This window comes from Crotalus tigris, unplaced genomic scaffold (assembly GCF_016545835.1).
Source record: "Crotalus tigris isolate CLP2741 ecotype Arizona unplaced genomic scaffold, ASM1654583v1 scf7180000018862.1388955, whole genome shotgun sequence".
In the NCBI taxonomy this organism is placed as follows: domain Eukaryota; kingdom Metazoa; phylum Chordata; class Lepidosauria; order Squamata; family Viperidae; genus Crotalus; species Crotalus tigris.
The window spans coordinates 285313-310974 of NW_024097242.1; the positions used below are offsets into that span (position 1 = coordinate 285313).

General features: G+C 39.7%; 1 protein-coding gene across 12 annotated transcripts in view; it reads right to left on the reverse strand.

The window, feature by feature from the left end:
* The window catches only part of ENTPD1 (ectonucleoside triphosphate diphosphohydrolase 1), a 60491-nt gene that overhangs the window by 18048 nt on the left and 16781 nt on the right, over nucleotides 1-25662 (reverse strand). For 6 of the 12 annotated variants that reach the window (XM_039357020.1, XM_039357021.1, XM_039357032.1 and 3 more), the window contains one exon: nucleotides 21608-21811. In XM_039357020.1, coding sequence (XP_039212954.1) covers nucleotides 21608-21695 — 88 coding nt within the window. In that variant the 5' untranslated portion in view covers nucleotides 21696-21811. Of the gene's footprint in view, nucleotides 1-25; nucleotides 182-13461; nucleotides 13599-21607; nucleotides 21812-22489; nucleotides 22605-25662 lie in introns of those variants that run through there. The other 6 variants (XM_039357027.1, XM_039357030.1, XM_039357028.1 and 3 more) reach the window with 4 other exon arrangements.

A 25662-nucleotide genomic window follows, 5' to 3' on the forward strand; every position in this document is an offset into this window, starting at 1 on the left:
TGGAAGAATCCTAGAGATGACTCACCCATTCCTGATGCAATTCTGTGATTGGCAGATGATTTTCACATTGGTTGATGTGAAGTATAGAAATGTCTGTAAAGCCCCCAATCAATTTGGTTATCACATGCTGCATGTGCAAAATCAGGTCAACAGCATTCAGTAATGTGTTATAGCTGATGCACTAGAGACAAGAATGAGATCAACAATGGCAGTAAATTTCATGTCAGTATAGTTTATATTCATAGCTCTACAGTTCCTAGTAATTAAAGTCAAAGAGCACAATAATAAAATGGAACTAAGATTAAAAATAAATAAGATAAACTTATTACAATAGTTACAGCAACCAGACTTGGAACTGACAGTGAAGATATTGAAGACAGCTTCTGCCTTTTAGGAAGCAGCAATCAAGAAATGCACCACAGAATAGCTCTTGATAAAGTTGCCATTAAGCTCTTGGAAGTTATTCAGATACTGGGTATCTATATCTGCAAAGATCAGAATGGTCCAGGCAGTTGAAGAAAATTGTGTTTTCTCCATAACACTTTTGGAAGCAAAAGGTGAACATTGTAGAAGCAGAGTATTGACTCAGAATATTGACTTAGAATTTTCAGTTGAGGCATAAAATGCCCACGCTTAAATATTGTATCTTGGACGCAATATGTCAAAAACTGGCTCTCTGAAAATCTTTAGTAAAAAGCAAAGATTAATATGATCTGAAGAGAAATCAGAATATGGTTAATAATAGTTCAACCACACAACACAACACAATAGTTTTGTGTGGTTCATGTTATTGATTGTATTTTTATTGGTCAGTCACCAAAATACTGTAAAGTTCTGTTCTGTTCTGCTCTGTTGTAGCTCTTGGGAGAAATCTGTAATGATGAGAAAGGATGAAAGGAAGAAAGATTTAGCAAGGAAGTGGATGGACTCAATTATAGCAATTACAAGCAGGGACAGATGCACTACTAGATAATCTGAAGGCCAGTTTGAGAACAGATCATCCTAGAAAAAAAATCTATCAATATGGTCACTAAGAGTTGAATATTACCCATATCAGTTCAACAAGCATAAGAGTGCTTTCAAAGTGTAAAAAGATTCTTATAGCTTTAGAATTAAAATGTAGGAGATCATCATCACACATAAATGCTGGAAATATAAATTGTGGAAATGCTGTTAGAAAAATTTTACAATGAGTGTTCAGTCCTGCTTTTAAAAGCAATTTTGGGAATGTCTGTTTGCTTTTATTAGAGATTCTGTTGCATGCATTTGTAGAAAATGTTAAGTATTTTAAAATTTATTAAAAATACAGAGGATACAACTATCTCTTTGAAGATCATCTGATGTTTTACGATATTGTCATAATGTTGAATCCCAGTTGCAAATGTTTAGGACTGCTAACCCATGATCCCACTAGAGTATTAATGCACTGAGTTCTTTTTCTCTGTGATGCTAAAGCCCTCCCCACCCCCACATTTTTTTTTGACAGAGTATGAAACAATTTGCTTTGGATTACATAAAAACTTTCATTTTGTTTTTACTTTTCAGGGGCTGGACCCATGTAGGAAAATGATGTCTGAAAGGTCAAATGTAAAATGAATAAAATATTCATTTTCTTGCTCTCGTGGAAAGCCATAAGTGTCAACTTTTAACTATATGAAGAACAGGTCTTATTGCTAAAGAATTCAGAAATAGTCATTTGTTGATTTTCCATTTAAGAGTGTGGAAGATCTGTCATTTTAAGCTGTGTGAAGGAATAACCAGGAGCTGAACCATACATATACTCTTTCTCAGAAGAGTTCACACAGCCCGGAAATGAGCACACAGAAGCTTTGTGTTTGCTAAGGAACTCCAGCTTTTATTTGTGTTGGCAGTAAGTTGATCGCTTATTTCTGGCAAAATGTCATTGGGGGGTTACAGACAGGAATTCTTTGTGAGCCAGGGTAACTAAGCCTGACAATGCGCCCATTCACCACATCAACACCAAGCACATTCCTTCCATCTGGAGACACTCCCACTGTGTTAGGGCAAATAGTGACTTCCAGATGCATCATTTCAGTCATTCTTACACAAAACCCAATGCTAGCAGCTTTGGAATAGCCTTTAGAGATTCTGGCTCTTTCAAAACGTTCTGTCTTCTCTGTTTTGTGAAATAAATAATCCACTTATGAAAATCAAATGGTTAATCTGTGTAACATAAATCCATTAAATTCACCAATACTACTGGTAAGTGGTGCTAACTGCTGTTTAATGTGGTCTGTTGTTTATGATTTTGTCCAACCTACAAACTATTCCATCTATTTATTCTTTATAACATGTAATATATTTACAATAACAAAATATATAAACTACAAATATTCTCTTTTATTAAATTACTTATAGCCCTTACTTCACTTGTTTTAGTTGTTGTTGTTAATTGCGAAGTCGTGTCCGACCCATCGCGACCCCATGGACAACGTTCCTCCAGGTCTTCCTGTCCTCTACCATTTTCTGGAGTCCATTTAAGTTCACACCTACTGCTTCAGTGACTCCATCCAGCCATCTCATTCTCTGTTGTCCCATTCTTCTATTGCCCTCAATCTTTCCCAGCATTAGGCCCTTCTCCGGTGAGTCCTTCCTTCTCATTAGGTGGCCAAAGTATTTGAGTTTCAACTTCAGGATCTGGCCTTCTAAAGAGCAGTCAGGGTTGATCTCCTCTAGGACTGACCGGTTTGAACGCCTTGCAGTCCAGGGGACTCGCAGGAGTCTTCTCCAGCACCATAGTTCAAAGGCCTCAATTCTTTGGCGCTCAGTCTTTCTTATGGTCCAACTTTCACAGCCATACATTGCAACTGGAAAAACCATGGCCTTGACTATACGCACTTTTGTTGGCAGGGTGATGTCTCTGCTTTTTAGTATGCTGTCTAGATTTGCCATAGCTTTCCTCCCCAGGAGCAAGTGTCTTTTAATTTCTTGGCTGCAGTCCCCATTTGAGGTGATCTTGGAGCCCAGAAAAATAAAATCTGTCACTACCTCCATTTCTTCCCCATCTATTTCCAGGAATTGAGAGGGCCGGATGCCATGATTTTGGTTTTCTTAATGTTGAGTTTCAAGCCAACTTTTGCACTCTCCTTCTTCACCCGCATCAAGAGGCTCTTTAGTTCCTCTTCACTTTCTACCATTAGAGTGGTATCATCTGCATATCTTAGGTTGTTGATATTTCTCCCAGCAATCTTAATTCCAACTTTTGTTTCATCTAGCCCTGCCTTTCTCATGATGTGCTCTGCATATAAGTTAAATAGGCAGGGCGACAGTATACAGTATACTTGTTTTAGTAGAAGCCCTTATTCTCCAGCTAATTCCTGGTTTCCATTTCTAGGTTCTAGAACTGAAACTGGCATGTCAGTAACCAAAATTCTCAATCCAGACACAACTGTATGTGAACATATCTCAGTTGCATCTCCCTCCCATGACCTTGAGGAAAGACACTGATTTGGAAAGACAGAGGAAAAAGACCAAGGATTTAAACTAGTATAAAGAATAGCATATATAAAGGTCTAAACTGCTGTTGACTGAAGATATACAGACAACTTCTTCCTTCTCTGCAATAAATGCCATAAAATAGATCAAACACTTTAAAATAAAATTTATCTAGCCATGCTGAATCTTTGAAGGTATTTCTGTTACTGAATGCAAAGTAGAATTTTTAGACAACAGATATTTGCATGAAGTCTTGGTAGCAAGGTTTATCTACTCCTATTTCCAACATTGCAGGATATGAACTTACACTCTGACTCTGAGGTTTAAAAAAAGGCTACAGATATTCTTGCAACCCTGTTGGCTATGGTTTATGGTTTATGCCACCAAAACTTTGTTCCAATATCAAAATCAAATTTTGATTCAAATGGATCAGTTAGCCTAGAAATGAAGTAGCTAATTCAGCAAGAGTAGAAGAATCTTCCGTATCTACCCCAGTCCAGGATCTGACAAAAACTGCTGTTGCAGCAACAGTCTTCCTATGCCTAGCACTTGCCTCTTTGCCTGATTAGAATCCTGGCAAATTTACTATGTATCTCACTCAATATGAATAATTCATCTCCCTAAGACTGAAGGATTTGTACCATGGACCAATCATATAAGATTTATAATCAGCCCCAAAACAGAAAGACCATTTTGTTTTTCCTTATCCATTAACACTATTATATATCCCACAGAATAGGTACACAGCTTTGGTTTGACCTTTCACTCCATCTCTCTCTCTTCTGTTCTGTGACAAGTCTCCCTTGAAAACATTACAAAAACTTGTCTCTCCCCTCTTGGAGAAAGTTCCATTCTATATCCAGAAAATCTCTCTCCTAGACAGATTATTGAATTTTTTTTCATCTAATCTTTGTCTCCCCCTGTGACTCTTAGATGTGTCTTTACCACCAATATAATAATGTTTCTTTTTTGCACAGATCATGTAAGCTTCTTCCAAAAATCTTTCAATTGGTTTCAGTTAGTTCATGGATCACTACAAATTCTTGTCTTTATTGTTAAAATCCATTATTTATTTGTCCCTTTATTTCTCAGCTCTTTTATCTAAATACATCCTGTTCACTTCTTTGCTCCTGAAATTCTAGTTTCCAATCTTCAAAGATCATCTATAGACTGAAGCAAACCTATCCTTTTCCCCCTTGTTTTCTGGTATACTTAGAATTGCCTCAGCATATGTGAATGATACCGCTTGTTTTATATGATTCAATTTTCCTGTTTTAAAAAGCTCACTCTGAGGCTTTTATCTTAACCTCCAGAGCAATAGTATATACCTTGTGCTCCTCAACCTTTAAATACAACTTCAGAGCATTTCTGACAGATGACAACATTCTGATAGATAAGTAAAAGAACAGGATAATAATTTAGTGTACAGGTTACACTTAATATAGATATAACATTAACTATATTAATGTTTTTCACTTAGATCCAGTCAGTTCTAAAGTATGGCCCCAACATATCACTCAAAGGTTGGCTCTTGGCCTGAAAAAAGTTAGAAATTGCTCCTCCCTTACACAGCGTATGATTGAGTCTAAGTTCATACAATGAAGCAACCATATACTGCTTTCTTCTCTGACCCTTCACCTACTTCCTTTGTTGTCTCCCCTGCTGAGCATCGATTACATGCAAACAAATTAACACAATATTCTTTGTAACTCTTCTCTTAAATTAATGGGGAAATCCTTAATTTATTAGATACACGATGCAAAAGAAATGGTACAAAACTCCCCAAAGCCTTCTTTGATAATGTATTGGAAGTTTGTGAAAAACAGATTAAAAATAAATGAAGTTATATGGCAGCCAATACTTACAACTGAGGAAACATCAGGATCACATGTTCAGAAAAATCTAGTTTGGCATGGCCCATATAATTCTGTTTAATATAATACCATATAACTCTGTGTGTCTGTATGGACAGTTATCAGGTGTTAACTTTTACAGCTTGTAAGACATATTTTCCAGGCTTGAAGGACGGCATCTACCTATCACTTCAGGTCCAGCAGGTGGGAGCATGTTGCAGGTCCCACCTGCTAAGGAATTCGATCTGATGCTAATGCTACTAAAGACATATTTTTTGGGGGCTGTGGCTCTTGCCCTCTGGAACATCATTCTCCCTGAGATGAGGTAGCCCCAACCTTGCTAGCCTTCTAGAAAGCCCTTACAATTTGGAGGTCCAATGGGGTACCTGAAAGATGTCTGTACTTTATTTACATGCCGTCATTCTCCTGCAATCCTGATTTTCATATTTTTATTTATTTTTAGTAATAAATGGCAACTATATTTTTATAAAAAGTTTTTTTATTGTTTTAGAAATATTTATCTTTTATGATTTAAACACTTTTAATGCTGTAAACTGCCCAGGGTCCCTTCAGAAACAGATGGGTGGCAAATAAATGTAATAAATAAAATAAGATAAAATAATAAATAAAAATATTGTTTTAATTGTTGTTGTTAGTTATATGCCACTCAGTCACATTCAGCGAGATGAGTAGCTATATAAATTTGCTAAATAAATTCCAAATCAAAAGTATCAGTTAACAATAACTATTTCAGACAATTCACCAACGTCACTATCTGCAAGTATTTTTTTTTTCTGAACAAAAGTACCATCTTCATAGAAAATAGTCCATTGGAATAATTTATTGTGAGCTATTGGATAAAAAGAGGAAAGTTCCATCCCATTTGCAATTTGAACTTTTTTCTCCCATCTCTAGATGAGGTTCATTTTGCCTACTCAGGCAAGACACTGAGGTTCTTCAGTCTCTAAACACTTTGTTGCAAGATTTGCAAAGCCAGGTCAAGCACACATGGAAATGTTGAGCCATAATCCATGGGCAACACCCTGACACACAGAAAACAGGGTATACTTATGATTAAGCAACAAGGATATACATGATATAAATATAATTGGTTACAAAGAAATTTTAAAATGGCAACATTTTCAAATTGACTAGAATCACTTAGTCAGGGCTTTTCAACCTTTTTACCCATTGTACCACTTTTAGGATATGGCAATATCCGAGTACCACCAGTCGCCTAGCAATGTGTCAAAAACTTGATGACTAAAAAAAAAAAGAAAAAAGTGATAAAGTACAGGTTGTCCTTGACTTACAACAGCTCGCTTAGTGACTGTTTGAAGTTACAAAGGCACTGAAAAAAGTGCCCCCCAAGCCACAGCCAAGCAAGACACGTGCCTGCCCACCCAGTGGTGCTCTTCCTCCTGTCTGAGGTTTCCATTGTTGTGAGCATTTCTGTTGATGATTGGCAGTGGGGATGGGGTGAGGGGATGTTTGGTTTTTATTCCCCACATCTGCTGGGTTGTTGCAGCAGGTTTTGGTCACTTCAGATGACCCAGGGACACTGTGACTGTCATAAATATGAATCAGTTGCCAAGCATCTGAATGTAAATCACAAAACTCTGGAGATGCTGCAACATTCCAGCTGATAGGTGCTTCTTCTGGGCTCAGCAGAAGCACCAGGATCAGCACCAAGCTCCAGCTGGCGCTCTCACTGAGCCCTGACAGCCCTGCAGCTCCAGCCATTTCTCGCTCAGGCTTGTGCGGTGCTGCCACTGGTTCAACTCATTCTCCTCCCCCGCTACCACTTTTCTAGGATGTTCGTGTACCACCTGCCAGGTGCCAATGTACCACAAGTGGTACCCGTACCACTGGTTGAAAAGCCCTGCACTAAGTCATACCTGCTAAATGTCAAACCAGAGGTTCCTTTAGCTCTAGCTAACCAACTTCCTCTTCAAACCTAACTATAGAAACAATACAGAAACTATCTCATGTACCTATTGCTTCTAATGATTGCTAAATAATTTCTTAAAATGTAATATCAATATCCAAATGGATTAAATTATTCCACAAAATCAAATGGTGGGTTTGGACAGCACTAAGGGCATACCTCATGCCAGTTTGCCCATTGCAAGTACAGGTAGTCCTTGACTTACAACAGTTTGTTTAGTGACCATTCAAACACTGAAAAAATGACTTATGACCATTTTTCACAGTTATGACCTTTCCAGCATCCCCATGATCATGTGATCAAAATTCAGATGTTTGGCAACTGATTCATATTTATGACCATTACTGTGTCCTAGGGTCATGTGATCACCTTCTGATAGGCAAAGTCAATGGAGAAGCCAAATTATTTAACAACCAGGTTATTAACTCTTCAACTGCAGTGATTAACGTAACAATCTGTGCAGATTATAAATGCACTCTAAACAAGGCATTGCAACAGCATGCATACCCTGTACCTGTAGAGCCTCTTGAACTTCTATAATGCAATTATCCCTAACAGAGCTAATGTAGCTGAGCCACTTCATAGGCTTTTGGACAAACAGGCAGTGTGGCAGTGGTCACAAGCACATGAAGCAAGCTTCAATGAGGTTAAGGCCTTACTTACATCCAATAATGTGCTTGCACATTTTAATGAAACTCTTCCTGTGTGCATCGCTTGTGATGCTTCCCCTTATGGGGTAGGAGCAGTACTTAGCCATCTAAGACCTGATGGAACTCAGGTTCCTGTTGCATATTACTCCAGAACCTTGTCTTCTGCTGAGCGAAACTATGCTCAGATAGACAGGGAAGCCTTGGCTGTTGTTGCTGGGATTAAAAAATTCCATGATTTTCTATATGGCAGACATTTCACGGTCTACACTGACCATAAGCCTTTGTTAGGGTTGCTTACTACAAACAAACAAACCCCCCATATCATCTCCCCCAGAATGCTGAGATGGTCCATCTTTCTGTCAGCTTATGATTTTTCTTTAGTTCACAAACCTGGCAAAGAAATGGGCCATGCTGATGGCCTCGGTAGATTACCCTTACAAGTGGTAGAGGCTGACCTTGCCCCTGCCATCAACATCCTTTCCATTCAGGCACTGCCTGAGTCACCTTTAAATGCCAGGGATGTGGCTGCTGAATCAGCCACGGACCTTACACTCACTCGTGTATTATCCTGGGTTTTGTCTGGATGGCCAGAGAGTTGTCCAGGTACTGAGTTTCAGAGTTTCTGACTTAAGAAACATGAGTTATCCACTTTTCAGGATTGTCTGCTGTGGGGCAGCAGAGTTGTTATTCCTACCTCAATGAGGTCTAGGGTCTTGGCTTCCCTTCATGAGGGCATTGTAAGAATGAAGGCGCTTGCGCACAGCCATTTGTGGTGGCCTGGTCTAGACAGGGAAATAGAGGCTAAGGTGCACGCATGCCACCTGTGTCAGCGCTCACGCCCATAAATGCCCCAGGCTCCTGTACATAGATGGGAGGAAACACAGTCACCTTGGTCTAGAGTGCACATTGATTACGCTGGGCCCTTTCAGGGTCAATTCTTCTTGGTCCTTGTTGACAGCTATTCAAAGTGGCTTGAGGTTGTACCTGTCTCTTCAACCACTGCTGCCAAGACCATTCAAGTACTGAGGGGGATTTTTGCTGCATACGGGCTTCCGGATGTTTTGGTGTCTGACAATGGCCCTCAATTCACTCTTTCGAGTTTCAAGCTTTCTTACAGGCCAACATGATTCGTCATGCCACCTCTGCACCATTCCACCCTTCTACCAACGGTATGGCTGAACGGATGGTCCGCATCACCAAGGATGCTTTAAAGAAACTGACCTACGGGGACTGGCACCACAGGTTGGCAGACTTTCTTCTTGCGTACCGCACCACACCTTCAACTTCCACTGGGAAGAGCCCAATTGAACTCCGCTGGGGGCGCAAACTGATCACTAAACTTGACAGGTTGCACCCGGACAGACTGCCTCCTAAGGCTACACAACCCAGGGCACCGCGGTATCTGCAAGTGGGTGCCCCGGTATGGACCCGTAACTACGGGCCTGGTCACTTGTGGGTTCCTGCTCTAGTATGCGAGGTTACTGGCCCTTTGTCATACGAGGTCTCTTTGGATGACAGTCGTGTCCTTCGGCGGCATATCGATCAGCTGCGTACGAGACTGGACTTACCCTCTGAAACTCATGGGCCTTTTCCAGGGGGGAGGGGGACCACTATGGGCAAAGGGATGGGTGTTGGCAGCAGCTAGGGCCAAACAGAGAGGCCACAGACGGCCTATTCCAAGCTTCCGCAAGTGTTCCAAGCAGGAATCCATGGGAACAAGAAAACACACAGGCAGCAGTGCCTACTCCAGCCAGGGAGTCACCCAGGGGGCATACTCATCATTCAGCACTCCAGTCAGGGAGAATAATCGGGAGCATCCTAATAACCCAAACATTGCAAGAGAGCTGGCACACAAACAGTCTAGTTTGCCCAGTACTGCTACTGTTTTCAGAAGGAAGCCTTCACACAGGGAGGTGGTCAGAGAGGCAAATCCCAATTCTGACACCTCCGGCACAGATTGGGGGGCAACTGAGTTTTGGGGAAATACAGAAACCCCAGACAGTCCCGTTACGGGGCTGGGGAGTGAAGGGATGCATTCCCTTGATAGGTCCAGTGTGGGCTTGGAAGGCTCTACAGAGTTGTCAAACAGTGGCAGGCTTATAGAGGGGCCAGAGAGCCTACAACTAGGCAGGTCAATCAGTTTATTGGGAGAACAAAGTCCTGGTCTGACGAGCCCGGTGGGCAAGCAAGCAGACTAGGCAACGGGGCACGGTTCATGGGGACCACCAGGGTTTGAAAGAGGGGGCAACTCCATGTCATCCTCTGTGCAAGAAGAAATAGGGGATTCTCAGATTCTAAGGAGGTCACAGAGAGTAAAAAGATCTCCCAAGTATCTTGAGGACTTTGTAACTCTGCTGGAAAAGCAGAAACAGTGAGAAGGTGCCTGCTGTTGTGGAAATTGGAAATACGGGCATTGGGTATTAATCCCAGAACAATAGCCCGGTACCATTGTGGCGTGGGTTTGGCCCAGCTGCAATAGAGGTGCTGGTTGGGGGGTTGGCACACCACGCTCGTGTTGAGGTCGCGTATAACTATCAATATAGTTTATAAGTCTTAGCCGGGGGGGAAGGGGTGTTGTGTCCTGAGCCTGCAAAGGCAGGCTCGGGATGTTGCAATGGTCCCGGGCAGTTGCAAGCTGCCTGGGACCAGAATGGCTGGCGCCAGCTTCACGCGCATGCGCGAGGCGCGGAGCGCGCCTAATTGTTGCCATTCTGCCCGGGGAACATTGTTAAAAGATGCAGAGAGGCCTGCGAGCCTCAGAGCTGTAACGGAGTAGAAGAGACTGCAAATAAAGACTTGTTGGAACCACAAGATGTTCTGTGCTCATTCGCCATTAAACCGAGGACTCAACACTAACCATATTTTGGTGCTCCACTCCCAAAGCAACAACCCAACCTCTCACAAGAGAAGCTGGGTAGGGACCTTATTTAAACGAGCCCAAACACACTGCAGTAACCCAGAACAGCAGAAAAAGGAAATAGAGCTTCTATTCAGCACATTCCAACAAAATGGATACCCACACAACTTCATCAAAAAGTCTTTGACCACTCAACCCAATACAGCATAACCAAAACAAACCATAAAAAGAATTACACAAAGAGTTCTCAACTGCAGACTGTTCTGGAAAAAATAGATTATCTTGATCTATTACAGATAATTTTCAGGATAGTTACAGGATAGATATTGCTTTGGCCAATCTGGTGAATGAACTAGGAACTCACCAACTTCTGGAGTAATCTATTTTAAACTACATTTAACAAATATGAATGAATAAATGGCCAGGCTTGCACTGGAGATCACAATTTTCACTAATTTGTGAGTGTCTGTGCCTCTTGGTGACTACATGGACAAGTCATGCAGTTTTGCTGGTAACATTTTTTAGAAGTTACGGTATTTGTTATTGCCTTCATCACTGATTTAGGAGATAAGCACTGAAGGGATAAATAATGCAGGATATTGATATGTACTGTGAATGATAACAACACAGTAAAGAAGTATTTGTCCACTTGTAGCAACAGTACTATGAAATCTTAATTTAATGGACTATTGAGGGGATAAATATTGCCTGTTAATTCAAATGCTGAAGGAATTGAGCATGATTTTCCCCAAACTGACTACATGCACATACTAGGGCAATGATAGCAAACTTTTAGAGACCGAGTGCCCAAAACCTGCCCCCCCGCCCCCACTCCACTTCCTGCCCTTCCTGCTCCACCCCACCCACTCCCTGCCCCACCCACACACAGGGCTACCCACCGCCTCCATGGCCCGTTGCAGATCACCCAGCTGGCCCTGCAGTGCCATGGCAGCCACGCCCTCCATCCAGATCCTGCAACATCATCTGTGCATGACGGGGCGCAAGGGCAGAGTTTTGTCCCTGCTGTCCGGCTGCCATGTCCTTGGCTGCGCTGCTCTGTGCAGACCGTGCCCAGGGGCGACTCTCCTCTGGGAGGGCTGCTGGTGAGGAGGGGGCCATGGGGAGAGGCGGGGCTGGGGCGACAGCACGTGTGCCCACAGAAAGGGTTCCAAGTGCTGCCTCTGGCATGCGTGCCATAGGTTCGCCACCACTAGGGGCTACCCTGTTAGTTCCAGACTTAGAGATTTCTAAAGGACCCCTTTTTTCCTCCAACTGCTCTGGGTCATCAAGGAAGCATGATCAGGGCAGGACCCAGAATGAGAAAAAGAAATGACCATCGCTGCCCCAAAACATATCTGCCTGCATATCCCCTCCTGTTTCCAACATCTTCAGCTGCTGCCTGCTTGCCTGCCTTCTCAATCTTCCCAACACCTTCCCAGCCCTCTTCTGTGAGTCAGTACCCACCAACCCATTATGCTACTTATCCATCTGCCTGATCTCCCTGATGCCTTCCCTCCATCTGGAATTGAAACATAAAGTGTGCCCAGAAGCATATTCATTTTAGGAGAAGCAGCAACCACTATTCAAACTGCCCAAATAATGGACAGGTCTGTTATTTTATACTGCTGAATGGAGGGAAATTGTGCCTGTTCAAATTTGTATTCAAAATCTATTAAATCAAAGTCTGTTTACCTAGGGTTATTATACTATAAAATGCAGTAGTTGAATATGCTTGCTGTTCCTTCAGGTGTTGAAACTGAACAAATACATAATCAAATACTATATTGCATGACAGAAAGCCATGCATACTCAATGTACCATTCTATATACTAAATTGGTTTTATGACTTAAACACTGTAAAAAATCATGGGTGGACCATTATTTTTCAAATTGAGAATAATATTTAGATTCTTTCCTGGCTGCCACATCTTCATGAATTTTATCTCATTGTGTTTGCTTCCCTGGAAAATCATAAACTAGCCATAAATTAGCTGTGCTGTAGTTGTCTATTAGGGTAATTCTTCCTCACCATTTTGTTACAGGACAGTATACTGTGGAAGTTTCTATATTTAAATGAAGTACAAAGAAAAATAATCAAATTTCAGTATATTCTCAACTGTTCTGTAAGGAGCCTGGCAATCAACCACAGCATGTACAGCCTGTTAGAATGGAGCATTTTGAACCACCCAGCATAATTCTCTGCTTTGATTCTAACAGTAGAAAGCTTGTAGTACTCCCTTTTTTGGACTTTTCCACACTAGACCAATAAGGTAACATTCTAGTCTCTGTAACAATTCCAAACTGATTCATCTGGGCAGCCATTCCCCCAAACAGAATCCATGAAATCCTTGCCTTCAGCAATGTTCCAGAGCTGAATAATAATAGCCAGGTCACGTTCTCATTTTCAGTGAAACACAGGAATACATGTCAGCTTTTCCAAACCTCCTGCCTTCCTTGTAGGTTAGAACTAAAACTTACAGAGCAGCCCTGGCATCCCCGAACACTCATCATTTTAGAAATATTTGGAACATGTATTGCAATATAGCAGGCAGTGCCCAATATCACCATTTCATCAGGCTGTGTGTGCACAGGGAGACATCACAATTTTTCACTTTTATAACTATTGTCCTCTGCTTACTACATTGTCTACTGCAGCTCTGGAAACAAGGCAAACTAAATCCAAACAATAATCCTTACTTCATCTTCCATCCTCTCATGTTGGTGTTTTCTGGAGGGTGAATATGCCTCCTTGCCTCCCACCATCTTGCAAGTCCTTCACTCCTTTACTTTCATTCTCCATGCATGGATCTTACTCCAAGATTCCTCACGACATTGTACTCAAGATACCTGTGGAAATGAAACCAAGCACTATCACAGGAACGAGAGCCCTAATGCAGTATTTCTCAACCTTGACAATTTTAAGGCATGTGGACTTCAACTCCCAGAATTCCACAGCCAGCAATGCTGGCTGTGGAATTCTGGGAGTTGAAGTCCACATGCCTTAAAATTGTCAAGGTTGAGAAACACTGCCCTAATGTATAACACTTTCCATATCAGTGGAAAAAATGTCTCCTGAAATTATTATTGGAGTCCTTATCCTACACTCTTTCTGCTACAGTTTTTCCTATAGCTATTTTAATGCTTGGCAGTAAATCATAAAGTTGTTCATATGGGAAGTTTACATAGATTTACACCAGTTTTTCCCCTTTTTAAATCTTTTTCCTGAAGTTGCTTTAGTCACTATGATCATATTGACAGAGGAAAAAAACAAAACAAAACAAAAAAAAAAAACGCTGCCAGATTAGAGTAATACTGTATTAGCCAGGATCAAGTAAAGCAAATGGGGAATATCATAGTTCTGGGAGAGTTTCTGAAAACCACATTATATTAAATATATATTTAACAGAGAAATACTGCCACTCCTTGAGGAAGGTCAGGACCATAGCACACTATGAAGGGAGAATATCCTTCTTTTCTATTTCAATTATTTCAACATGTTTACAAAAGGATGAGCATCACACCCTGGCACAGAATGTTTGGTATTTATCAGTGGAACAACCTGCCTCAAGAAGTTGTGAATGCTCCAACAAATTGGAAGTTTTTAAGAAGAGACTGGACAACCATTTGTCCAAAATGGTATAGGGCAGGGGTGTCAGCCCGCGAGCTGGTAGTTTGATCCCTCCCCCCCATAGAGTTTTCTGCCTGAGCAGGGGGTTGAACTAGAAGACCTCAAAGGTCCTTTCCAACTCTACTATTATTACTTTTCAATGTGCTATGGTACTTTAAAATTGTTATAAGTACTGTAATCCATTTAGCATGAAGATTGGCCTTCTTGACAAGCTAGCTTTAGCCAAAGCAAATTAACCAGAACATCAGTGAAAAGGCATTTCTGGGTCTGCCTAGAATAGATCAATCAATTTACCTTTTTTTCTGGGCTTCATGCAAGATTTAAAGAGCCATGAAAATTTTTTACTTTATTTAAATGAGTCATGCATTGCCTTTTCCTACAAGAATTTTTTTTTAATTGATTACTTCAAGAAAGTGCTGAGTCTTCTTTAAGATAGGAATGTTATTTCTAAATCAGGCATGCATATTCTGACCAAGCATCCTTTAACTTAATAGGGGTACGAGGGAGATTAAGATGCTGCCTACGTAGCAAGTTTATGTAATTGCATTTATGTCTGGTGAGAAAATGGGATTTGCTATAATCAGCTGCAGCTGTTGAACCTCTAGAGTACAAAAGGTTGGAAATAATCAGCATGTCTGCATTAGATGGTGATCTCAGTTCACTCTCTTCCATTCATGCAACCTTCTCCAACTGTCTTCTTTAACAACGCATTGATTCTTATTAATATACAGTATTGAAATTTCAATATACAATACTATATTTTAATTTAGAAGCTTTTAGTTTAGTTGCCAGAAAACCTAGAGAATGCAGAGGAAGCTTAAGGTAGAATCAGTAAATAGATTGGAAATAATCAAATTAGTTCATGATGTTAAATTGGGTTAAGTTTAAAAAAAACATTTGAAAGTTTATAAACAGGAAAGACCTCTTTTAAATGAAAGGACCATGTTGGTAAAAATAAATGTAAACAATCATAGAATTTCAAATTATTTTTAGAATTAAAAAATAATAATTTCACCCAGATCTATGGGATGTAAAAGATAAATGCTGTAAATATTTTCTGTAATCCAAAGCACAAGCAATAATAACATAACTTTTTCTCCTCCCATTGAGGGTTTAATTATGTTGCGTCAATTGGCCCACACACTTTTGATCATCTGCACCAACTAGCCACACACCTGGTTATCCTGATGATATCACAAGTTTCTACAGAGAGATCTGTTAACATTAAAGGTATGTTTGGACCTGAATTTGGAAAAGTAGGCATGAGCTATTTCATGTATCTACTGGGAGCTCTTTAAGGAATCAGAGTTTTTCCTGGGCTTGCATAATAGCCACATAAGATCATAAAAATATGCATTTCATTTCAGAAAGTATAAGAGGGCAACAAGCACTGCCTTTTAAGAAGCTACCAAGAGGTTTGGCAAGGTGCATACCTAGTTCCAATGCACTTTTGCCCATTATGGATATAATTACTGCACACATGTTCAACTCCATGCACAAGAAAATCCTATTGTATGAATTGGGGAGGTGGCAGCCTGTTTTTCTGATATGTTCTCTATTTGTAAATTTATGGCCACCTTCTTTCCTGAAGTTTGAGAAATCCATAATATCTATGCAATCAAGTAAGCTTCTCAGTTTGAGAAGCTGTTACATTTAGGTAGCAAAAATTCAGATGCACATCAGCATGTGATTAGAATTTTTTGTAATTATGATGGTCATTTGAATTCAGCAGCCATAATCTGATACTGTAGTTCTATTCTCAATTACACAGAATCACTTCCTTCCAGAACTGTAAACTGTGTCATTATACATGCCTTCACTCTCTACTAAGACAACAAGCATGGTTGATATGTGCTGAATGGCACTGCCCCTAACAACCTTAAGAAGGGTACCTCCCCATATATACAGTATTTGAGTGTGTCAAGGCTTCCTGCTTCTTTTACATCCTCAACTTAATCTTGTCTATTAGTATCAAATAGAAGATACCTGACCCTCATGTATCGTTTCTCAAAGATGAAAACTTGTCAGTGAGACAAATCAGGAACATCCTAGGACAGTGATGGCGAACCTTTTAGAGACCGAGTGCCCAAAAACCACCCCACCACCACTGTCCCCGCTCCGCTGTGCCCGCTGGACCACCCATCACCTCCACAGCCCGCCACAAATCACCCAGGCAGCCCAGCAGTGCCATGGTGGCCACGCCCTCTGCCTGTTCCCTGCAGCAGCATCTGCGTGCGATGGGGTGCAAGGGCGGAGTCTTGTCCCCTCTGCCCGACTACCATGTCCTTGGCTGTGCAGCATTGTGTGGGCCGTGCCCAGGGGTGACTCTCCTCCCGAGGGCTGCTGGTGAGGAGGGGGCCGTGGGTGGAGGTGGGGCTGGGGCGACGGTTTATGTGCCCACAGAGAGGACTTCGAGTGCCGCCTCTGGCACCCGTGCCATAGGTTCACCACCACTGTCCTAGGAGGCCCATGTTTAGCAGAATTTGCCTCTCAGTAAATGTTAGAGAAATTTAACTCTTGCTTCATTCATCACTCTGATTTTATGCCTCTTTGAAAGATATGCAGTTTGCTTTTGGAAGGCATCATCAACATCAGCTCTTTGGCTGAGAGAGCAATTCTATATGCCAAAAAACCATATTGCTTCTATTTGCTTTTATACTTATTTTAACATAGTGGATCTTGCCAATTCGTTCTTTAGAATTTCTGAGTGGAATTGATTTTTTAAAAAAATACACATTGCAATTCCTCCTTTCTATTGCTTTTGTTCCTTTTTAACAAATAGTATCTTTCAATTGCTCTATTCTCAGACATAGGAATCATCCAATCAAGATACATATTAAAACATATTTGTCTTTCTGTTCTAATAGCTTGAGCTAATCTCATTTATTTCTCATATTTTGAAAATTAGTCAAGGACAGCCAGGAATATTTTTTTATTAATCTTTGTTAAGTGCAACTCATTTTCATCCCATTAGGATACTCCAGAACTTATTTCCAACAAACAAATCTTTCAAGGCTGTCCAAATAGTCAATATCATTTATATTGTCTATCTATTTCCATTTCCAGTTTTTTTTATAGACTGGAAGTATGGATGAGTGCATCACTTGAGCTGCTACAGTCATGAGCTTCCTTCTTAAATCTGCAAAGTTTGTAGCGATATATTTATAGAGGTTCTTTGCAATATCATTTGGTCCCATTTATATTAGCAGAAAAGAATAACTGTCAAATAAGTTAAGAAGTTGTTTTGTCACATCCCTAATCCTTGTTATGGACAGATAACATCCTTTATAATTCAATTAACCAGGTTAATTAAATTAAATTAAATTAACCAAAGGAAAGAGTGGCTGCTAGATGACTTCAAGAAGACATGTTATTGTGAATGAAGCCAGCTTGTTAAATTACCAACAACTAATTTCAGATTTATACTCCACATCCCCCAAAATGAGAACTATCTACAGCAGGCATGTCAAACTCACGACGTCACATGACATCGCACAACATATCGAGTTGGTTTTGCCATTGCCGGCAATGGGGTGGGCGCAGCTTTCACGTGATGCGTCCAGCCCATGGGCCGGCAGTTTGACACCCCTGCTCTACAGCCTCAGAATCTGATTGAACCCAGCTCCTCCTTCTGCTGGATATAAAAAAGGCATAGGTAGTCCTCAGCTTACAACTACAATTGAGCCTGTAATTTTGGTTGTAAGTCAGGTCACCATGTGACTGTGCTCAATTTCATGACTGTTTTTACAATGGTCATTAAGCAAATTACCATAACTCTTAATCATGTGGTCATTAAGTGAAACACATAGTTGTAAGTCCAAATCTAGCTTATCCAATGAGCATTTTTTTGCTGGAAAGTGACAAAAAAAGGCACAAAATGTGATTTTGTGACCATAGGATGCTGTAACTCAGTGTTTCTCAATCTTGACAATTTTAAGGCATGTGGACTTCAACTCCCAGAATTCCACAGCCAGCATTGCTGGCTGTGGAATTCTGGGAGTTGAAGTCCACATGCCTTAAAATTGTCAAGGTTGAGAAACACTGCTGTAACTGGTCCTAAATGCAAACTAATTGCCAAGCACCTGAAATGCAATTATGTGACCATGGTGTGTGTGTGTGTGTGTGTGTGTGTGTGTGTGTGTTGGGGGTAGTGGTGAGGAAGTCATAACTTTGAAGACAAGTCATAAATAACTTTTTCAAGTCTGTCATAATTTGGAATGGTCATTAAGCAAGGGTTTGTAAGTCAAGGACTACCTGTACATCTGCTTAAAAACAAAGTGCTCAAGTCCCACTCAATTGTGCAAGGTCAAGGAAGCAAGAACTACACTTTTCAGCAAGGCAATTGTAACATTAATCAGACGTAAATAAAGCATCTTGGAAATGGTAATAAGAATTTCCAGCCTTGTTTATACTCAGTTAATTAAGTCAGAATCTCTAAGCAATTTGAAATGATTCTTCCCAGATCTCTGTCCACATGAACTAAGTTGCCTTTGAGGTAAGCTGACAACTGACTTACTATCTTTTAATTGTTTATGTCTGTATTTTCTTTCATTGTTTTTTTAGTCTCCCTAGAAACTCACACAAAAACTCCAGAAATCCATATTGACAGATAGGCAAAGAATGTGTTTTTCTCTATATATAATAATTTTGAGAAACTATGTGGAGTTCTCAAGATGCAGAGAAGATCAGGGAATTATAACACAGAATCATATAGCTTTAAGTAATTGCTGTTTTTGAAGAAATAGTGCAAAATCCCAGCCTGATGTTTTATCAAAGTTTTTATATCTGTGTGTATTGAGCTAAATCTAATTGTATCTCACTCTTTATACAAGTCAGAAATTGGATGTAAATATAGCTTTTATATATTCTTCAGACTGCATTCATAAGATATAAAGTCTTGTACAGAATCTTTTGGTGAACTATAATTGCAATGAGCATAGAGGATGGTCTTGAAGGACAGAAGGAATATTTGTTACTAAGGCAACAAACAGATAAATGAGTCTTGATTCCAAGGCAAGAAAATGGTTTATAAAAATGCCTCGGTTAGTCCTTCCCCTTAATTCAGGGGTCTTCAAACTTGCCCTTTTTCTGACTTGTGGACTTCAACTCCCAGAATTCCTCAGCCAGTCATGCTGGCTGAGGAATTCTGGGAGTTGAAGTCCACAAGTCATAAAAGGGCCAAGTTTGAAGACCCCTGCCTTAATTCATATGAAGATAAAAGAGGGAGCAAGGGAAGCACATTCAGAGTCTGTTATTATAATTGTTTTAAGTAGCTTTAGGCCTGCATAGTTTTAGTTTCTTAGTTTGATCTACTTTATAGGGCTGACAGTAATGTTGGTAATTCTTTTCCCAGTCCCTTCATGGAAATGTCTGAAAAAAAAAGGGTTCTCTTGTAGCACACCATTGCCACACTATCATCTTGTAGTTTGGACTATTGGGCTTTCTTTTAGATATTTTTGCTTTGAAGAAGTTGCCTGTTGACATATATAATGAGGCATGCAGTTCTGTACATACATTTTACATACCAGAGTTAGGAGGGGTCCCAAATAAAATATCTCTTAGAAGATAGGTAGTGGCAGCAGGAATTATCAAGCTTAAGGTGACCCACTTTTTTACAATGAAAAGGAGGACACAAATAAATTGAAGAAAAAAATATTGTAAATAAAAGAAAATAAAAGAAACATTTTATTCATTGCAACAATAATACAGACAACTTGCATGTGCAAAGTTTGCCAGCCGGGTGTTTTGGCACACTCAGCAGCAATTCCTATTGGCTTTCAAAAGCCAATAGCAGGAGTAACACAACACATACAAAAGTTGAAAAAAAAAACCATCAAAAAAAAGGTGCCGGAACGCCATTCTAAGTGTTCTATGAGAAAAAAAAGCACTGCAGATTAGTCTTCAAATATCAAAAAGGAGGACATGTAGGAGGATACTTTTTGAGGGAGGACAGAACTTACAAAAGAAGGACTGTCCTCCCTAAAGGAGGATAGTTGGTCACCTTAAATTCAAGCTAATACCTAAAAGTAGAAGGTAGGATTTGAGTGTGAAGATTCAGAGGACTTCTGGGAGAGGAGGTTTGTGTCAGGCTTTTGAGGTAGACCAGGTCAGGGAACAGACAAAACAAAAACTACTGGAATTCTACTTTATTGTTTTAAGGTAAAATAATGGAATCTTCAAAGCCTGTCAGGTTTCTTTCTCCTTCCCTCTTATCCAATCAAGGCAGGGTAAGCTTGAGTTTCTTCCTTGTTATCTCTATCTTTCTGCGCTAAGCTGATGTTTTCAATGATGGCTGTTGCATAATATCTTTAAGATTATCTCCACAGTCCTCTACAACAGTCGCAAAGTGCAGAGATTGATTATATGGTGTTCACAGGATTGATTATTGACTGATTGTGTGCCATCATATCAGTGTTGGCTCTTAGTGAGCACATAGATCAGGGGTTCTCAACCTTGGCAACTTTAAGACTTGTGGACTTCAATTCCCAGAATTCCTGAGCCACTTTGCTGGCTCAGAAATTCTGGGAGTTGAAGTCCACAAGTCTTAAAGTTGCCAAGGTTGAGAACCCCCGACATAGATAAATCTTTAAATCATTTGTCTGAAGTAGGAATAATTTGAACTAGGTCATTTGTGCTTCAAGTGTGAATTCTGAGTTGATTTGTTTGTTTATCCATTTGTTGGCTATGATATTCTCAGAATACTAAATTTCAAAAACAACATACTCTTTCTATTCTGCTTCTTTAAAGTCTAATTTTCACTTCCATAATGTCACAAGAGTACAATTACTGATGTTTGTAGTTATAGACACATCAGAACATTTGAGTTTCTTTTTCAAGATTTTCAGAGCTATTTCTACTAAGTGGTAATCTGTTGTAAATTGCTTCACTGCATGTTCCTTTATGTTGATGTTCACAGGATAAGGAAGCTTATCCTTATAAATTTATCCAATTTATATAGCTCCCCCCATCTCACCAAACAGAGTGACTGTGGACAGCATACAGCAAAGCTAAACAGTCCAAAAATATCTAAAACCATTATATATATCAATCATTAAAACCCTAAAAAGAACTTTAAAAAGAGAGCAACAACAAATAAACAACAGATAACAATGGAGCTACCTCACTAGTTCACTCTCCCTCTGGGGCCCCAGGCCTACTGGCATAATCAGGTCTTAAAGCACCTTTGGAAACTCAAAAGAGATGAGGCTGACTCACCTTGGATGAGAAGATCCCCCAGCAGAGGCACCACAGCAGAAAAGGCCTGCTGCTTAGGACCCACGAAATGTAGCTCCCTGGCACTCATAACATGCCCTCTCTGCTAGATTTGTGAGGTGGGCAAATGAAATCAGAGAGAGGCAGTTCCTCAGATAACCCAGTCCTATGCCATGAAGGGCTTTAAAGGTGAACCTTGAATTGGACCTGAAAAAAAAAAAACCAGTGTAGCTCATGAAGCAGAGATATGTGTTTTGCCAAAGACACACATAAATGCCCACACTATTGCATTTTGCACCGGCCAGATACTCTTCAAGGGCAGTCCCAGAGTACACTGCAATAGTCCAACTAGAAGGTGATCAAGGAAAGAGTGACCATGAGTCCCTTGAATCCAGGAACAGGACTAGGAACATTGTCAATAATGTACCTTCCTCATATAATAGCTGCAGTGAGCATCAATGAATTTTTAGCATCTTCCAATTTCCAATTAATCCCAGTTCTTTTTAAGATCTGATGCAGCTAATCTGACTGTTGTTTGATTTGGCTAGTATATTATTCTATAAAAATACTGTACACGCGACTGTATAATATTTTTGTAGTCAGATAAAAGTAATTAAGGAAATGCTTTGCCAAGCATTTAGTATTTGGAATTCAGTTGTGTTTCTCTGTGATAAAGTTTTATGCTCTCTAGTAATGTATCAGCCACATACATGCAATGAAGCATAATTTTTTTTAAAATCAACCAGAAATATAAATCTTAAACTGATACCTGGAATAAATACTATCTCCCAAATATTTTGGTAAAAAACAGCTTGAAGAAACCCACATGGCATATTATTTATTATAGGATATCTGTAGTTGCAATACAAGAGACTGTTCTTGTACCTCTTTGTCTGTTATCCAAGATCCTTGCAAGGTAGGTCAGAAGTGCAGAATTAAAACAATTACATAGTCTGCCACCATTCCCTTTCAGATTTATTGTAGAAGAGGAAAGAACCCAGAGTAAGAGATACTTGGCTGCCAGGGAAGAGGGCCATTTAGCTTGCTCCCACTCACTTCAGGCGTACCTGGGTAACTACAAACCTTGTAGTTACCCACACAGCCCTTATAAAAAATCTGCAAAGAAATCCAAGTTAACTTCCCTCCACAAAGGTAATTAAAAATAGTGTAGGATAATTAAGGAAATAGTGAAACATACAATTTGAATAGTAAGTAAAATCCAAAAACATTGGTCTAGCTATCAGTGGTATTTAGTGCTGAGATAAGGTACTTTAGCGAAGTAGGGCTGATTGAATAACAGCTGGGTCAGTGAGTCAGTCAGGAACTGCCCAAGAACATTAAGAAACAAGAACAAGAAAAAGGCATTTTGCATATTGTTCACCTGAGTGACTATTCTTTCTCTGATCAATGAGTAAGATTGTAGCAAGCATGGAATATGTCAGCATATACTTTCAGTAAGTGAGAATAGGTAGAACAGTTCCTACCAATAGCCTGGTACATTTTCCAAGAAAAGTAGCTGAGATATAACTAGTCAAGTTAAGAAATCAGCCATCTTGGCTAGCACCAAGGGGATTTTAAGAATGGCCAAAAAAAAAAAAAAAAAAAGCCAAGCTGCATGAGGTACTATTGCATAGAAATGAACAGCCAAAGAACAGAGTGGGAGGGACTTGCCACTGCCAGGAACAAAGCAAGAAGTTGTACAGAGGACAGACACAGTTTACTTAAAATGGCGTGGCCATGCTGTGCCTATGTAAGGGCCTGTAGTGTAGGGTATCCATCACTCTTATATATTATCTGGCCATGGTTGCCAATATGTAGGCACCAGGCATTCCATTTGTACTGTACTGCTACTATGTAGTAGGGCTAGGCAAATAAGCTGGAGAGGATTTTAATCACAATACTAAGCCCTGTTCTTGAAGCTGTGAAAAGGTCATGATCTCATAAAGGTTTAGCATAGTCACTCTATGAGTCTTTCAAGTCATTTGCTTATACAGAAAACCCCTCCAGTTGGGGAATTGTTGTCAAATAATTCATACAGCCCTATTATGTAATATATACTACTGTTCATCCCAGACTAGTAAAGAATTACAGAATTTTATTTTTTGTGAAATAAAATTATGGGAAACATTACAGATCTCATTATCTAACAAGTAATAGAAGACTGATGAATCAAACCAGTTATTCAGCTTTTATGTTTATTCATAAATTACCATGTATATGGTACATTGTACAAGAAAAGAATCCAATTCCAGATAAACTGTAAATATCATGCTGGTATGTTTTTAATCTCCGGGTCATCTGTCAAGGTTCAAGTCTGAATGTAGGGCTTTAAAAACTGCTCTTTCAAAGCACAGGCCAGGTAGACAATAACCCTCCTTCTCCTAGTAGTTTAATACATTAAGTGGGCAAAAGATGTACTACAGTGACAATAAGCAGACAGAAGCGTAATAATGAATTAGGGCAAATAGTGTTTATCACATTCCCTTTCTACTCTATAATAATGCAATGGTATGCTTGCTCGTTAAACTAAATAACCAAGGAGTTGCCATTTCTTTTTTCAATTTCACAACTTGTATCCATTGATTTGTCTTGTTTTGTTCTTAAGGTATCACTACTACTGATCTGTCAGTCCATTGCTGTTACAGACTGTTACTTGATGTTGTGTGGGCAATTATGATAAGGTTTCCAATCCAGTTGAAGCAAAACAAGGATCAACTAATTTATGATATCATCTACCAAGCCTCACTGACTTTTCAAACTTCTTACATTACTCCATCATCCATACAATAATTTTTGGAGATAACATACAGCAACACTAGAGAAACAACCATTCTTAAGTAACTCTGGGAGGATTGTATTCAGTAGAATAAACAGGGGAACCACAAATGCAGCAAAAATGGCTTACCAAATGTTAAAAGTGCAGTGAAATGGATTATTATCTAAAAGCCTTTCATCTGGCATATATGGTTTACATTTATTTGAAAACCATCCAGAATCACTTAGGTAAGATGGACAATGTAAAGATAGATAGATAGATAGATAGATAGATAGATAGATAGAGAGAGAGAGAGAGAGAGAGAGAGAGAGAGAGAGAAAGAAAAAGAAAGAATAAAGTCATTTTAATCTAAAACAGAATCATGAGACCTCTAAAATAATCTAACATGAGACAGTGATAGCCATCAATTCAGAGATCTTTAAAAGGAAATAGACAAATCCAGGGACAGAGGCTACAATTTAAATCTCTATTAGCTACAACCACTGTACATATAAACAAGTATAAATTCTCATTTGAGTCAAAGTTGATTCCTGGTGATTTCATGGACACATCTATGTAGTTTTCTTGGCAACTGTACAATGTGTTTGATTCTGCCTTCTTTTAGGATATTTTTTTTAACTTTTCATTGTAATCTACAACCCTGGTATTTCCTAGTGATTTCCCTTCCAAGTACTATCTCTGTTTGGCATACTGAGATCAGCCAAAGTTGGCTAGGTCGTACTACTTAACCCTATATTAACCCTATAATAATGTGGTACTCATATATCACTGCTGAAGAGCACATGTGAGAGGATGCTACTGTGTTACATTTGAGCAACACTCTCCTGGGCTCATCTATAAAAATGATTTCACATAATTTCTGATTTTTTTTCCAGATACAGAGTAGCCTTCGTTAGCTTGCTATCTTTCATATATGTTGGGATTTTATTATTCCCAAAGATATAGCCACTGACTGGCTAGGAATGAACCCAATACATCTAGAAAGTATCAATTTGATTTAAAGAAAGAGTTGATTTAATTGGTAATATATTGACATCTTAAATGTATCAACATTCTTCCCCTTTGAATTCACATTTCCCACTGAGGTAGTCATACTAAAGTAACCTTAGTAAATTCGAGATATATAGATTTCAACTCTGGGTAATGAAGTCTATATATTGGGAGTTGAAGTCGACACATCTTAAAGTTCAGAGTAGATGCTTTAGAGCAGTGGTTCTCAACCTGTGGGTCAGGACCCCATTTGGGGTCGAACGGCCATTTCACGGGGGTCTCCAAACAAGGC